This window comes from Odontesthes bonariensis, chromosome 24 (genome assembly GCF_027942865.1).
Source record: "Odontesthes bonariensis isolate fOdoBon6 chromosome 24, fOdoBon6.hap1, whole genome shotgun sequence".
Classification (NCBI taxonomy): domain Eukaryota; kingdom Metazoa; phylum Chordata; class Actinopteri; order Atheriniformes; family Atherinopsidae; genus Odontesthes; species Odontesthes bonariensis.
In genome coordinates, this window is record NC_134529.1 from 16895791 (window position 1) to 16912923 (window position 17133).

General features: G+C 41.3%; 2 protein-coding genes across 2 annotated transcripts; one reads left to right on the forward strand and one right to left on the reverse strand.

The window, feature by feature from the left end:
- Positions 1–7106: 7106 nt before the first annotated feature.
- Positions 7107–9720, forward strand: mrps18a (mitochondrial ribosomal protein S18A). Its single transcript, XM_075459496.1, has 6 exons — positions 7107–7278; positions 7765–7796; positions 7978–8082; positions 8192–8315; positions 9035–9107; positions 9204–9720. The coding sequence occupies exons 1-6, from the start codon at positions 7131–7133 to the stop codon at positions 9346–9348; spliced, it is 627 nt and encodes a 208-aa protein (XP_075315611.1). The 5' UTR covers positions 7107–7130; the 3' UTR covers positions 9349–9720.
- Positions 9721–9819: 99 nt separating this feature from the next.
- Positions 9820–13470, reverse strand: rsph9 (radial spoke head component 9). Its single transcript, XM_075459497.1, has 5 exons — positions 12988–13470; positions 12732–12897; positions 12234–12363; positions 11846–11992; positions 9820–10050 (listed from the first exon to the last, which is right to left on the reverse strand). The coding sequence occupies exons 1-5, from the start codon at positions 13212–13214 to the stop codon at positions 9890–9892; spliced, it is 831 nt and encodes a 276-aa protein (XP_075315612.1). The 5' UTR covers positions 13215–13470; the 3' UTR covers positions 9820–9889.
- Positions 13471–17133: the final 3663 nt, after the last annotated feature.

Consider the following 17133-nt stretch of genomic DNA (forward strand, 5'->3'; position numbering starts at 1 on the left):
TTCTTTTTCTCTCTCCTACAGGCCGGGGTCCCGGAATGTCAAGCCCGACGCCCTGTCACGACTCTTCGACCCCGAGCCTGTTGCCAAGGAACCTGAACCCATCCTTCCACGGTCCTGTGTGGTTGGAGCGGTCTCCTGGCAGATAGAAAAGGAGGTTAAGCAGGCTAATGGTGAGGCTCCGTCACCTAGTGGGTGCCCAGAAAATCGTCTTTTTGTCCCTGTAGAGTTGCGCCCACAGGTGATCCATTGGGCCCACACCTCACTGCTTTCCTGCCACCCGGGGGTTCGGCGGACCATGTTTGCCATCTCCCGGAGGTTCTGGTGGCCATCCATGGAGCCGGAGGTCCGGGAGTACGTGGAGGCTTGCTCGGTCTGCGTCCGCAACAAGACTTCCACCAGATCACGCATGGGACTGCTGCATCCACTCCCCATTCCCTCCAGACCATGGCCAGACATCTCCTTGGACTTCGTCACGGGGCTCCCGGTGTCTCAAGGTAACTCTGTGGTCCTCACGGTGGTGGACAGGTTTTCAAAGATGGCCAGGTTTATTGCCCTGCCTAAGCTGCCCTCTGCCAAGGAAACAGCAGAGGTCATGATCAACCACGTCTTCAGAGTTCACGGTTTTCCAAAGGACATTGTCTCAGACCGGGGGCCCCAGTTTGTGTCCCAGTTCTGGAGGGAATTCTGCCGGCTCATCGGTGCCACAGCCAGCCTGACTTCAGGGTACCATCCGGAATCAAACGGCCAGACCGAGCGCCTCAACCAGCAACTGGAAACCGGCCTCCGGTGCCTGGTGTCCCAGAACCCATCCACATGGAGCAAACACCTGGTCTGGGTAGAGTATGCTCACAATTCCCTGCCTACCTCAGCTACTGGTTTTTCCCCTTTTATGTGTGTCTTCGGCTATCAGCCGCCTGTTTTCACAGACAACGAGCCAGAGGCGTCAGTACTCTCCGTCCAGGCTCTGATCCGCCGGTGCCGCCGCATCTGGGCAGCCGCTCGTCAGGTGCTCATCCGCCAGGGAGATAGGATGAAGAGGGCAGCTGACCGCAGGAGAAGACCCGCTCCAAACTACCAGCCAGGCCAGAGAGTATGGCTTTCTGCCAAGGACCTCAACCTCAAGGTTCCCTCCAAGAAATTAGCTCCTCGGTTCGTGGGCCCCTTCCCCATCTCACGGGTGGTCGGCCTGGCTGCGGTCCGCCTTCGTCTGCCCTGGTCTCTCCGCGTCCACCCCACCTTTCATTTAAGCCAAGTTAAACCAGTTAAGGAAAGCACCCTGGTTCCAGCACCCACGCCTCCTCCACCCCCAGAAGTGGTGGATGGCGGCCCCGTGTACAAGGTGAAGCAGCTGCTGGCAGTACGTAACCGGGGCCGAGGAAGACAGTTTTTAGTGGACTGGGAGGGGTATGGTCCAGAGGAAAGACAGCCCTAGAGGGAGGGGTACTGTCACACCACGGTGAGGTGGTTTTATTTTGGGGTTGTTTTTTGTCTTGTGATTTCCTGTTTTATTTTGAAGAATAACTCTCCTCTCGTTTCAGGTCACTTGCCCTTCCTCATGTGTCACATGTTGGAGTGTCTTCCCTGATTCCTGATTGTGTCCACCTGTTTCCCATTACCCTCATGTGTCTTATAGTCTGCGTCTCCCTTTGTCTTGTTGCCAGTGTGTTTCGATCCTTCGTTCATGCCAGGCCTTTTCCATAGCTCACAGTCAAAGAAACCTACCGCGATACCTGAAGTTCATTGTTATAACCTCCAGTCTTTTAAGGAGTGTTTTTCGTTCATAGTGCCTCTGCCATAGAAAACAGCCTCCAGTTTTTAAGGAGAGATTTTCAGTTTAGCTTTTCTTACCGATCCTTTTCTTCCATCTGGAGCGATTTTTTTTTTTTTTTTTTTTTTTTTTTTTTTTTTTTTATTTATTTTTTTTTATTTTTATTTTTATTTTTTTTATTTTTTTTTTTTTTTTGTTATAACTTTTCATAGTCAGTTTTGTCTTTTTTGTTCGAGAGTATTTTCATAGCCCCTTTGTTTATTTATTAAATAAAACTGGTCTGAATTACGCTACCCTCTGCATCTGAGTCCTCCCATTCATTGGTCCTTGTCACTTTTAGTGTACCCCAACAACTGTATTTTCTTTCAATAAAAAGTAAATAGTCCAGTGTCTACAACACCTCTTAACACCTCAAAATACTGATCTAAAAAAACCTTAGACTTGTGATGGACAGTAATTAATCTGTGGGCTTTGTCAAACCAGAGAAAATACATTACAGTAATTAAAATCCAGCCAAACCAATAAGTGTATCCATTGACTGCTGTACTGACTCCAGCTCCTGTGCACCACCCCAACATCTTTGTATGTATGGTTCTTCAGTTTGTTTTCTTGCAAAATTAATCTGCTTCTTCTTCTTTATCTTGTTATTCACAGAAAAGCTTTAATAGATAGCCCAAGTGTTTCTGTTCACAGGAAGATGCAGGTGTATGATGAATGCTGTATGATTTGTTACCTAAATTTTAAGAATGTGTCACCTTGAGATAGCAATGCAAAATCTTCCGTTTCATCTTTTAGAACATTATATACTCACTGACATCACCTCAGTTTGGACTTAAATAACTGCTGTGTTTTCATTCCATTACCTATTCATTTTAAATATAGCAAACTGGAAAAAAAAAAAAAACTCTCTGGCAGCGAAAACGGTTATCACTGCTACTTATTAAAGGGCTTTTAGCCCACCTTTAGGTCCCAAATAACCCAGGGGGAACAGTTCCTTCCTCAGTGAAGCCTTGTTTACGCCTGACAGTATGCATCATAGGTGACCAAATAACAAGTTGAAAACTTTAAGTACTTCAGTGTGCACGCCTGAATGCATCTCCAGAGTGACCATGTGTTATTGGATCTTACTGCCCTAATCTATATACAAATTACCACAGATATTTTTGCTGTTTTCCTCATCTGTTGGTAAAAAAATTGTTGAGTCAGTTGAGTTGGTGATCCGTTACCAAGGCCAAGGAGACGTTTGCATTCACTCTGGCTATCCTCAATGCGTTTCCCGGGTGCCAAAGATTCATGTTAATAACTCAGTTGAACAAGGCCTTTAATATTCACAAAGTCCATTGTTGCCCAATCTCACAGGAGAACATGAAATTGTCAACTATAGCCCTATTCGGATGGGACTAGTTTAATGGGGGGACCTGGGGTAAAGTAATAATAACAGGGAAATCTAGTCCCGTCCGAACGCGCCATGTCAGTAAAGATAGCGGAGTATGTCGGTAAACTTTGCCGAGAATTCTACCTCCTGTGAAACAGTCCGGAGTATCTACCATAGGTAATACTAATCCCGTGCGAATGCGACCTTCGGTAATAAGTACGGAATATGTCGTCACATCCTTTTAAAGAGAGAAACAATTAGGTGTGTCTGTTTGCAAACATGGAGGTTCTGGATGAAGCGCTGCTTGCAAGCACACATGCTTCGACCTGGTTGGCGCCATGTCTGTTTACAGATGGGGTTTACGGAAGTGAAATGAAGACGTGCATAGCATCCAGGATGTGACGGTTGTGCGTAACCAACAACTCCTCCCATGTTAGATGAATATTACAGGGATTTCTTGTCCCGTCCGAATTGGTCATTTCTTCTCCCTGGTGTCGTCTGGTTAACCAACATTACCATACGTCCCCCCATTGAACTAGTCCCGTCCGCTACATTCAAACACAAAACAAAACGGTAAAAGTAAGGAGAGTAGAAAAAACACCACCAAGAAGCTAATATGGAGAGCGGGGAGGCCACCGTGTTTATGGTCTGCATGATGGTGATATTAATCATGGACAATCACATCAGGCGTCTAATATCGAGGCTGGAAAAGCTCACAGAGAGAGTCAGGAGACGATACTTTTTCATTTCATGAAGGAAGAAAGGAGAGCAGAGCGCTGCAGACAAATGAGACCAGTGTAAGTTTAACTTATTAAACACCCGCCGGTTGTGTTTGTGTCTATGAGGAAACATTTCAGCCGTGATAGCATGACATGGGGCGTAGCTACCGACCACCACACACCTCCGTTAGATTCTTTCTATAAGAACTATGAAAAGACCCGACCTCGGAGAAGGAGCTAAATAGTTATAGGAACTAACATTCACGCATGTCTTTGAAATGACACAAAAATAAACAAAAAATAAACCCAAACAGTGCTCCACATTCTCCACGGCGCCACAAAAAGATCTCACTACGCTGTCCATGTTCCAACTGAACTCCAACAGTTTTCACCCTGCACTTTTGCTGTTGCAGGAGCTCCCAAAAGAGGGCCTTTTTTTTCTCTCTGTGCTCCTATTTAACATAGCAACTATAATTTGAAAAAAAATAACAAATACTTTAATGCCCCTGCTGTGTTTAAGAGGGTACTTCTGCAAGCCTATCTGCTGTTGCTGGTCGGCTTTGGATTTCTAAAAGCCTTCTTTTATGCACATACTGTACATACGTACATGAGATAAACACTGAAATACGGCAAACAAAAACATCACAACTGGACAATGGCACAGTGTTCTCGTGATAACACTATCAAACACTTCATCTTTCTTTTTATCTGTGCACGAAGAGTCTGCCGGTATCTTGAACTTTCCGCCAGAGAGGCTTGGCATGTTCCCACAATGGTCCTGTAGGTGCTTCTCATCCTTTCATCTCGTGAGCATGGCATGAATAGAAGCTTGGATTGTGAGCCTATCTCTGAGCATCTGAAAAAAAGCAACATGAGGATGAAGGTATCCAAGGATACAAAGATGCATGATGCAGGTTGTTGTGCAGACTGCAGGAGTCATTTTCCCCTGCAGAATATTTTTTTCTATTTTATTCAGAAATTCCAGTTTTAAGAGCGTCTCAGACTCTGTGATCTGAATGTCCTGTGGGCTCTCCCTTTTTGGCATAGTAAATAGATCTTTATTGCTTTTCTCCCCTTTTGTCTGTGTTTTGTGGGTAAGCATATTAGATTTAGATCTTGGCTCATATTTTGTAAAGAGGACACGCTTTTGATGAAGGTCCAGAAATCTTTTAATTAATTCAACCAGACTCTCCCTTTTCATTATGTCGGAACAGAAAAGTTATTAAAGTTGAAAACCGTACATGGTGATAAATTCTATTGATTGTTTTGCTTTGTTAACTTTGTATCTACTGGGATAGGATGGAATTTTAAAGGAACACAGTACATGAAAGCAAATGTAAGTGCAGTTTGATATTTAGAATAAACTAATACACTAGTACACATCACATGGTAACACTCCATAAACATAACAAAGAAAAGTACAAAGAAACAAAAAATTTCTAAGGAAAAAAGCGAGTGGCAAGGAGCATCTTGTTTTATTTAAGAGAGAAAAAAGGTTTATATCTCTCGATTGCCTTTCTGTTTTCAATTTGAACAAGGTTTATTAGAAACAATTCGTTTTCACCTTCACTGTCTGGGTCAAGGAAACCAAACAACACAGTTCCCATTCAAGGGGAAAAGTAATTGCAGATATCGCATGTGATTAAAACACTTCTCTCCTAAGTGTTCAAAATTTCAGTCCCATATGCCTGTAACCTAAGTTACACAGTAAAACTTGTTTTTTTGCTAATCCTATCAGATACGCACTTGTTGGTTATATTAAAGCTGCAGTCTGCAGGATTTGTTGTTGTCATACGTAAAGTCCTAATTTTTGGCATTTTAAGAGTTTACATGATCTATCAGAACGCTTGAAGTTGAAAACGGTGACCTCCAAAATGCAAGAAATGCTTATTTTTTAACCGAAAAATAAAAAGTTATTCAACTTCCTGTCCCGCGCCATCAAAACACATGAGAACTCGTGCACGTCTACGTGCACGCCAGATACGCTTACACGACTCCTCATTCATCAACTCACCTGTCATTTGCGATCATGGAAGACACAGTAAGTAGACTAGCCCGTAATGAAGTTCAATAGTCTAGATAAATAAGCGTGGGGACGAGCCTACCTTGTATTGCGCGTGCACAATCGGTGATTGACAGGCAGCAGAGCCCAGCTCGTAACCTGATTGGTTACCTTTTACCGGTCCGGTCTGCAATTTTGTAAACAAACCTGCTGGCTTTGGAGGGACCTAGCGGGACATATAGGGGACCTAGAGAACTAATTTTCTTTTTGTATTGAGGTATTTAATGTACTACTTTCAGAATCCCCGGACAGTTCCAGGCATTATGCTTGAAAAAGAGTTGCAGACTGCAGCTTTAAAGAATAACAAGTTCTGAAAAAAATATAACAAGGCAAGGTGCAGGTAGGTTTTTCAATTTATGTTCAGAGTGTAAAATTTTTTTTTTGTAAAATCTACAACATTTTCATGAGTTAATCTGATTTTCTTACATAATGTGCCAGATTCTTCTTTTGAAAGGTTTATGCCAAAATATTTTACATTTCTTAAAAATCTATAATGTTTCAAGGAGATACGACTACAGACTTAAACAAGCAGATGTTCCACATTACCAACATTTAAGTAAAACCCTGACATGTTGGAAAATGACCGAATTAAACCAAGGCAATGGGAAAATGTACAGCTTTTACACAGAAAAAAATAAATCTGCTAATTGGCTCATTACAATGTGTCCTGTAGCAGTCAATTGTCTGAAATTATTCACAGTAATGTGATCAGTGAGAGCCTGAGTGGCTATATAAGAATACAAAATCAGAGTATGCACCATTTCTGAATTTAATTAAACAATTAGCACGAATATGCAAGGTTTTGATTGGGCTCATTTGATTGTGCTCATGTACATGAGGATTGTCTGTGGTTGCAAAACAAAAAAGAATGTGGCAAAACAGAATTTCTCAAAGCTGCTAAATACGTAATTTGGTTATATAATCTGTCCCGGGGGCTTGCAGTTCTTCAGATGACATAAACAAAAATGTCTCTGATAGTTAAGGATAGCACCACGTATTTTACTATATGCAGGAGGTTCATGCTGGTTGTTGAATTAAAACAAACTGCTCTTTGCTCTAATAATAATTCATTCTTAAAGGCTAAATAATGTGAAATTTGACATGATGTTTCTGTTAGTGTGAAAACGGGAGAATTGAGCTCGTCTGTTTATAATATCGCGAGACTACAAAGTAGGAAGGAAAATAGGGGAAGGTCAAGAATTAAATATGGCAGCCCGCAGTGTGTTGAGGTCTGTTTGGACCTCATTTGCGGGATTAAAGCTAAGTACAGCGGGCATCAATGTGAGTCTGCTTCAAAGGGTTAATGTTCCCCAGCTGTCCGCTTTTACTATCCAGAACCGAGGGCTTCGTCAAGGTGAGACTTCTCAGCAAACCTCACTGTTTCAGTCAGGCAGTTAGCATAAAGCTAATATGTTAGCGTAGCATGTAATGGGTGTTCGTCGTTTGCTTTATGTTTTCGCTTTTCGCTCACAACTACTAATACAACACATTTTAAAACGACTCCACTTGAACAAAGTGTTGAATAAGTTGCAGCAATATAAATATAATATATACATGTTTATTACTGACTAATGGTCTTATAATTAGTAATAAATATGTGCCAAATTTTGCGATTAATACCAAAGAAAACTATTCTAATATATATATGTATATAAAAAAAACACTGAATGAAAAATAAATCATGTCTCATTGCCACAAGGCAGGCTTCTTTGTGGGATGAATAATCCTGAAGCAAGTAGAGTTGATTTAATTGTTGTTTTTTTCCCTATTTCTTATACTCCTGACTTTAAAGATATTTGGTGATCAAGCCTAATACTAATATATAATCTTATATTCACAGTGGTGGAGAATCAAGAGGGCAAAACAATACATGTAAGTAGAACTGTGCTGTAACCTGAAATGCACTGGTTCTGTTTTGTGCTTGTTAGTTTTGGTGGATAGATAAATCAGCATTAACCAGCAGTAAGGTGGTTTGGTACAGTGGAGGGAGATATTTCATCAACCTGACCAGTGTCTTACTAGACCAGCTGTAATAAAGTTTACCCTTTGGTAGGTTGAGGGGCAAATCCTAGATGTTCCAGCTGGACCGCAACCTCCAAATCCCACAGCCAAGTGTCCTATCTACAGATGGAACCTGCAAAACAAATACAACTACACAGTACATGCTACATACTCAACCATCCAATGACCAGTTTATCAGAGATATTTTCAATTGACCCTATCTGCAGTTTACTTCGGTTGAATTTCTTTTTGTCTTTCCCATGCAGGATGTCTTGTTGCTCAGTCAGTTCATCAGGTCAGATGGAGGTATGTTGCCCAGGAGGATCACTGGTCTTTGTCCAGAGGAGCATCGCAAAATCGCCATCTGTGTGCAGATGGCCCACAGAGCAGGTCAGTGTAGAGCTGTGATTTATAGTTGATGCAGTGTTAACAGATGTCTTACTGTAGCAAACCATGGCTGAGATTTTTTTTTTTTTTAATTTCCTCTGGCGGCCAGTAACCGTTTGTACAGGCCACACCAGATGCAGGTGAGCTTCATATACTGAAGCCTATTGTTAACCCTCTCTATATGCGTTTCAACTCTCTATCTGTAACCGATGAACTTTCAAATTATTAAAACATTTCAGGGAATTTCCAATGGTATAAAGAGAACAAAAAACTGTTATATGTAGACAAAGACTTGGGGATGTTTGGTGCTCTTTCATTGTTGCAGGAACAGAGGAGAGTTGTCGTTCGTAACACTTTTTAGTTCTTGATATGTACATTAATTGGTCAAATGTGTGACTGAGGGCACTGACAATTGCCATGTTAAAACCTTTTGGAAGCATTGGTGTCCCTATAAACAATGGTGCTTTAATTCAACCTGAAAAAAACAAACTCAGTAACGGATAAGTAAGGCGAGGCTTCATTGAGACTGTACGCGCTAGATAAAAACACAAGACCTCTTTGACCGACTGGCATCCCTTCAGCGAGTAGTTGCCCTGGGTGCATCACCAGCACAGGTACTAAGACCACTGTTGTGTGCAAATGAGTAGCTAGATTGTGTAAAACTTAAAAAATGTGCCTTTTTCCATTTGATTACTTATCTTTTAATATCATCTGCATTCAAGGTCTCCTCCCTAACCACAAACCCAAGCTTCCAGAGGGTCACGTACCAAAGAGACCCAAGCTACAGCTCAACAGGTGACTCGTCTTTCTGTGTTTTTCAAATCTCTGTCTGCATATTCATGCATTTGAAACTAATACAAATTTTCTTTTACGCCCGTCTTTGTTGTACAGGTACCTGACTCGCTGGTCCATTGACACGGTGAAACCCATTTATAAAAGTGGACTGAAGTGGTGCAAGAAGCGCATGGACGTCGGTCACCCCGCGCTCAGGAACAATGTGCGTTACGGCGTCAAGCCCCTGTACATAAAACACTGATTGGACAGAAAGCCTGACAAATCAGAAAAACAGCTGTACGAGAAAGGAGGGCCCGTCACGTGGGGATTCTGTGGAGAGCTCCATGTCCCAACTACATCTGCAGTTTACTTGGACTTGTATCATCCAGGCGTGGGAAGGGAACTTCAAGCGTCATCCATCTGTATTTATTCGAGTTTTTTTTTTATTGAGCTGCGTCAGACTTTAAAAAAAAACATCAATTATGATTGCTTCCTCAAAATTGCCCTTCAAGTGACAACGCAGGCAACTCGATGTGAGCAACAACTGGGACAGTGTTAATTTTTCAAAGTAGGTGGTATGTTGACCGTATAAACTCAAGGCAACGCAGATGTTCAAATAAAACGTGTGTGTTTACTCTGCCTCTCAACATGTGTTTACTGTGTAAGGAAAGCTTTCGTGAAAAGAACAAAAAGCTCGAGGACAAACTGTGGTTGACTGGGACTTTATAGTCAGTTCTAACACTAAAGAGAAAAAACAAAGTTGTGAGGAGTAGACATCTTTGTGGAGGTTTATGATTTATCTTTCACAGCATGAAAGGAAGGTTTAAATTTTTCATCCCATCACCAATGTAGATGTATCCGTGCTGGGGTGTCATTGGCATATGGTAGAAAGTCAGTCCAAGCCACAGGAGGCTGCGCAGCACGCACACTTTGCTTGCACATTCGAACTGAAGGCTCCACGAACCTAAACACAAACACAGAAGACTCATAAACAATTGATGTTAAATGCAGGAAGCTGCCACATCCTGTTCTCTGCATTGGAATAAAGGCTGCAGTAATCTTTGCAAATGTTACTCTGTTCACATGCTAGAAACTGCCAAAGGATAGACTAATAAATCATCCTTTTGGGCTTTTGATGTGTGCCGTCTAACCAGTTTCTCAATATGTTTGGGTGTGACCGTGAAAACCAGGACCATGGGAATTCAACAAGAACTGGACTGACTACTAGGAAAACATTTGATTACACAAAAGGGAGGCGAATCCAATAGATAAGACAGCTGTTCCAACACTGTTGTTTTTGGACACATCTCAGAGTATGATGCAACTAAAAGTAAAACTGCCATATGACAGTTATGTAAGATGCAACAAGAGGACAAACAGAGATGTAAATCAGGAGCTGGAAATGGTTAGCAGGGTTGTTTTGGAACGGAGGGGGAGCCAAGCTTTGGGTCTTGCAGGAAAGCACCTGTCTTTTGCTGGGGGTGCTTTTGACTCTTCTCTTGGGGTCTGTTGCACAATGTTAGATGTAGCTTTTTTAACGCGATCTGCCACAGCGAGCGTGGCACTGAAACAGCTGCGTCCTGTCTGCTGCAGTGACGACACTGCTGACATCCACACCCAGCTCGAAAAGAACACCCACAAACATGTACACATGTCTCGATTCAGACATCTGCTGCATGTTTGCTTGCGGAGGCTAAATATTTTTTTTCTACCTCTAATGCGCAAATACTTTTACACCCGGGACCTCACTGTATGTGTTCATTTTGGCCTGGACTACAGCCAGCTACTAACCTCAGAGATTTGTAGACATGACTATGCATAACTAAATTCCAATGACTGGTTTCACGTTATTCGTGGCTTAATGTTTGCCTTCTGGGGTTGATTTTTCCATTACATGTAACACTGTAAGTGCCCAAGCTTGCCACCAGAATTTGAACAATGATTGAGGTGAAAAAAATATAAACTATTTAAGGATATACAGGTGCAGTCTATCCCATCTGCCAACGAGAGGCAGGATTCAACCTGCACAGGTTGCCAGTATATCACACGGTATAACACACAATCAATGTAGAATCACCATTTAACCTAGCAGATATGCCTTTGGACTGTGGAAGGCAGCTGGAGCACCCAGAATGAAGCCTACATGCATGGGGCGAGCACGCAAACTCCACACAGGCCTCGGTTGAGATTCAAACTGTCTTGCTGTGAGGCATCAGTATAACCACCACACTACCGTGCAGCCAAATATGGTATCCCATGTGGAAAATTACATAGCTAAAGAAAGGAAGTCTCTCCTGGGTCATAAATCCTACTCACTCCCCTACTCACTCAGGAGAATCCAGGACTAAGAGTTGAGATATTTCAAATCTAACAGTAATCGTCTGGTTGTCAGACCTCTGGATAAACACTCAATGAGCTATGTCTAAAGAAAATTCTTCCAGCATATTCCCAGGAAACCTTTCCAATCTCCCTGATACTTTCACATCCAACAGTTTGGAGCTTATCAGTTCAGCCTTCTTATGCAATTCGTTTCCACTAGGATGAAACCTGCATCGCCCCTCGGTCAGCTGAATCACCAGTATATCATACATAATCACACATCCTTTTGTTGTGGTGTAGCATGGCGGAACACATTAAATGGAAAGAACCTAGTTCTGTTCTGAGTGCTGGTTGCGTGTACTGTTGTCAGAGTGCAAAGTATTTTGTTTTAGCTGTGTACATTGCAACAACAGGTGGTGTGAGCTCTGTAGCTTCTTCACCTTTCGGAATGTCGTCACTCAGTACATCCAGGAAGTCAATAGCTGGGCTGTATTCGCCCATCTCGTGGATGGACTTTCTCTTTGCATTCTTTGGTTCACTGAGGTGCATGAAATTGTCAAGCTTCCTCGCTTCTGAGTCAGAGAGACCTGAGAAAAAAAAAAATCCTAATCACTTTTGAATAGACTGAATCACTTGGTGATGATGCATGCATACGATAAACAAAGATGAAAAGGAAATATATCTTGAAAATGTGTCTCATATCCATCCACGTCAGTGACAGTCTGTGACTCAGAGGTGCTTTGTTACAGCACTCACATGCATAGGAAAATCTTTACACTCCACAAAGAGACACAGACACAGACTCCAAAGGATATGCAGTTCATTTACCACCAAAGCTGCGGTTGATCTGCACAAGGCCATGTGGATTCTTGATGAAGGCGCCTCGGGGTACCACAGTCACCTCTTCGTCAATGTGGTGAATGGTCACAGCCAGCCTCTTCTCCTCGCTCACTTTGGTCTGTAACCAAGAACAGTCAGACTCTTAAGATGTTATTTTAAGACTGTACAGATAACACTGATTTTCAAAAAGAACATTTTTTTTCTTCTAGTTTCTTCATGAATACAACAATTACTGCACAAAAGGATAACTTTAGAGAGTCAGTGTAACCTTGGTATCACACCCCATCCTTGTCATGGCTTTAGAAGTTCTCCATAATACTGTGCCTATTATATTTCTCTTGGATCACAGTAGGTGGATGGATATTCATCTATTTATAGACCACCTACAGCATTATATAATGCTTTTTCTGATGCAGCACCACTGAACACTGTAATAACATCTCTGTCACTGTGAAGCACTTCACCTCACAGCCTACTTACAACCACAGCCACCGTCACACTTGCCTCCTCTACAGCCTCATCCCCACTGTGGACCATTTGTTCATATACATATGAGGGGTCTCCCACGAAGCGACCTTTTGTAGCTTTGGACACTTTCTCAATCATAGAGTCTGTGGCAGGGGGAAGCAGGAACCAGTCCATGCAGTTGAAGCTGGAAACGACACACCACACAGAAAACTGTTATGAGGACGAACCTACAGCAGGTAAAAATAGCATTCAATCCTACCTGTGGCTGATTTACCTGTACAGATTATTCCTGTCTTTCATTTCATCTTCTCCTCTCCCCTGAGCAATGAAGTAGTCCTTCTTTAATCCCAGTATTTTCCCCCAAAACAAGACTCGTTTTAACTTGTAGTTTTTCTTCAGAATTACCAAGGAAGTCTGCAGGGCCGCTCTTTGCTCAATTGTTAAAACACTCCCACTACCAGCAACGAGTTCCAAAGAATAGTACAGGAAATTAGAGTCCATTATGTCACATATAACCGACGGTTTAAAGTAGATTTTAGGTAATCTGGTGTTTTTTTAATCGACCTACTAGCTAGCACGGCTAACCAAAAACGGACAGGCACGAGCGCTTCTTTGGTTGCTAATGACAACAAATCTTGTTGCCATGGTTGTTCAGCTTTTCTCCTTTCTTTTGTATAAATTTATTTACATTAAACACGTAACTATACAGTACTCGTCTGTCAAAATGGAAACAAAACACAAATGTTAACGTCTGTTTTTGGCCGTTTAGTGCTTGTAAATTGCCTCAATAAACCAGACCACGAGCGACTGACGTCATTCCCCATCGGCTCGCGAACGTGCGTGCCAGCTGCAGACAGTGAGAGTGCGTTATGTCAACATGACTGTATGCAGTTACGTTTGTCCAGAGGAGGAGATGACTGTTCCGATGTAAAATATATGACTCAACCTCAGTATAACCTCAAGCAATTAACACACAACATGACTAAAGAACAGAGATAGTGGTTGTTTTTTTAATGTGGCAAAAGTAGACAGTGACTTCAAAATATACGTATCATGAACACTATTCAATAAAGTATTGCTTAATATGGTTAAATTGATATATTTCTAAGCTTTGGCCCAACCTAAAACACAGTCACACATTATCTGTGGAGAGATGTTTAATTGTCCCAACAGAAAAAGTACAATCGTAATTAATAACATTAATGATGGCTTCACAGTTCCAATAAATCTAATTTACATTTAGTCAGTGAGCAGATGCTTTTACCAAGTACAATAAGGAACCCCGTATCAAAACAATTTCCAGAAGGAAAAGGACAGATTAGTCAATAACATGAAACTAAATCCTATTAATTTAAGATGTGCTTCTCCTACGTTGGATGATTCATATTGTAAAAGCAGTGTAGGCAGTCAGTTATCAGTAATCTGATGTAACAATTACATCTGTGCTGTTAGCGTCACGATAAAGCATACATCAGCATTGAAAAAAAATCCCAATAAAAAAAAGAAATAGAGCTGTGCGGATTTAGTGACATCAATGGCTTTAACCCCTTAGCTGATGTGACTGACAGTCATTCTCTTACAGTACCTTGTTCCGCAGAGAAACTTTGGATTCTGACATCCATGTGTTACTTTGACACATACCAACCCCCCCAAAAAACATTGTTGCCTATCAGGCACGGCCCCCCTCCATGGCAACGCCATTCTCCGACGGCAGAAACCTCTGGCAGCTGGACAATGCGCCTGGGCCACACTGCAGGAACTGAATAGCAACGGCTGAAGGAACACGACAAAGAGCCCAAACTCCAAACTCCACAGATCCCAATCTGATCGAGCATCTGTGGAGCCAGAAAAATCCCGATCCACGGAAGCCTCACCTTGCAAAGTGAAGGACCTATATCATGAAGTGAAAACTTTCCAGGTTCCAGACATGACACGACACACCGCTTGGTCCTGTATCCAGTCCTTGAAGGGTCAGCTGTTCTGGTGGAGCAAGGGGGACTTACAGGTGGTTTTGATGTTGTGGCTGATGCTAAAAATCCGCAAGATCATTTTGCCTTGACATGTAATGGTGTTACCACATGTAGCACAGAAATCAATGAGAAAAAGGAACAAAGATAGATTTGGTACATTTTCCTGATGTATCTTCATAGAATTTCTTAAATTTGGTACAGTTTGAGTAAATGTATGATTTATTTAGGTAGAATAGGTAAAAATGAGGGATTTGCCTTTTTAAAAGAATCAAGCTCGTCGGTTCTGTTGTGGCCCCAGACACTCTCTGTCTTTTACCAACTAAGCTTGTAGAGAGGAAAGCGTACAGAGGAAAGGAAGGGCCAAGGGCAGTTTTGTGTCATTTTCAGCCAAGTGTCAGCAAGATAAAATCGGGTAAGCCCAAAGAACATCTGGCAGGATGCATGTGTAGATCTCTCTGACATGACTGCATGGCACATGGGAATTTGAATGAACAGTGCTAGGAAATCAACTTAGGGTGCGTTTCCTGTTTATTGACAATAATTTTGAATGCATGCCTGTGTATTAGTGTTGACTGGGGAGATGTACAAACAGAGTTATGTTTGTTAAAATGCTTCATAAATTTGATTTCATTTGAAGTGAATAGTACTTTATTTATCCAAAAATGGGAAATTGTTTTGATAGCTTAATGCACATAAAAGACAAAAGACCACGTGTGCATATATGTCTTTTTTTGGTGTTGAGATGAATCTGGGATCTGAATCAGGAAGGGGAGAGGATGAGGAATGTGTTTTGTGTTGGTGTGGGATTTTGATATTGAGCATTTGCAGTCTGTCAGGTGTGTTATATGTAGTGTAGAGTCAAATCTGTTTTCTTTTTTTTTTGGTTGATGCGATAGTGAAATGTCTCTTGATGAACTTCAGAGTAAATGTGACTTATGGATCTTCAATGCTTCCTTTCTTTTTTTCAATAAAATTGGGAATTTTGAGGCCAGATGTTAGCAAGTATGACCAAACTTTGGAATTTTCCAGTGGTGACCTTCTCACCCTATGGTGCTTTTGCCAAAGTTTAGCAAGGAAAATAGTGTCTCTCTTGTACCGGTGATCTTTTTAGGAAATTTCCAGTATTTCATTAGTTAATATCCTCTTGCATCAGCTGTCACACACTACTTTCACCACAAATTTCATTGATATCTGACTTCTGTGATACTTTCAGACCGGACAGCCGACTTCAACCTTCATCAAGATGGAGATTATTTCTTTTTAACATTCTTTTTTTATTTTCAGTTCAGAATATACATAACATATCTGAGTAAGTTTTAACATGAAATGTAGTAACTGACAATTACAAAAATATAACAGAGAAAATAATAATAATAGCAACAATAAAAAGACAAAGACAAAGACAAAAAAACAAACACATTACGGAGAGGCCACATTAAAATGTGTAATGAATAATCACAATCTTTTGATGGAGATTATTTCTTGAATATTTTAACTTTCTGCTTGACTCCAAAGACTCATACATTTCTGTCTAAATTAACTTGTCTTTTAGTTTATATTACTGCTATTCATTAAGTTGACTTCTTCTTTTCATTGAAACTTTAACAGTGATGCAATGCCCTAAACATTAAGCATGCAACAAAATATGGAAACTATACAGCCTGACCCACACAGTGCTGAAATCATTTGCTCCTCTGAGCAGTTTATTAAGTAAAATCCTGTTTAAGAGACATTGAACGAACATCGGTTGTTGGGTTTATCCTGGCTCAGGTCCAGCAGCCCCAGCCAGAAGAAGCAGCATGAAGTTGGCTTGAGTTACACTCAGAAAAACATGATTGGCTACTGTCCAGCAAATGATTTTGGACAGTCTGCTGGTATTGGGCTAATCCTGTGCATGATGATCCTATTATACCCTCCCTGACAGTGGAGCCTTCCCCTCTTTTAATTTGAGCCATATGACTTACACGCCCTTGAAATCCAAGTATGTGAGGATTTCTGAGTTGGAAACTTCAATTGCTCACATGAAAATAGAATAAAAACAACAAAAAATGCGTTTTCATTTATCACTCTTGTATCCCTTGAAGTTTTCCTAAAAAAATGAAACTCAATTTTCCATAGTATTTTCACAGAATTTAGAAATATACCACCCTTTAAAAAAAAAAAATAAATAAAAAAAAAAATAAAAATATACAGAAGGCTCCCAGTTTTTAATATCAGCATTTTACTTGTGCACTGAGAGAAAAGTTTGAGACTTGGAATGGTAATTTCTCTTGTTCCACAAGCCAGTGGATGTGCAACATAGAATATCATCATTTTGTCCCAAGCTGAGCAGTGATCACTCCTCAAGTGAATTCACAAACTATTTGACCAATCCTTAAAATGTTGTGGTTCAGAGCAATAAAAGAACCGCTAGATTAAATACCACTTACATTTCTTCACACAGCGGAACA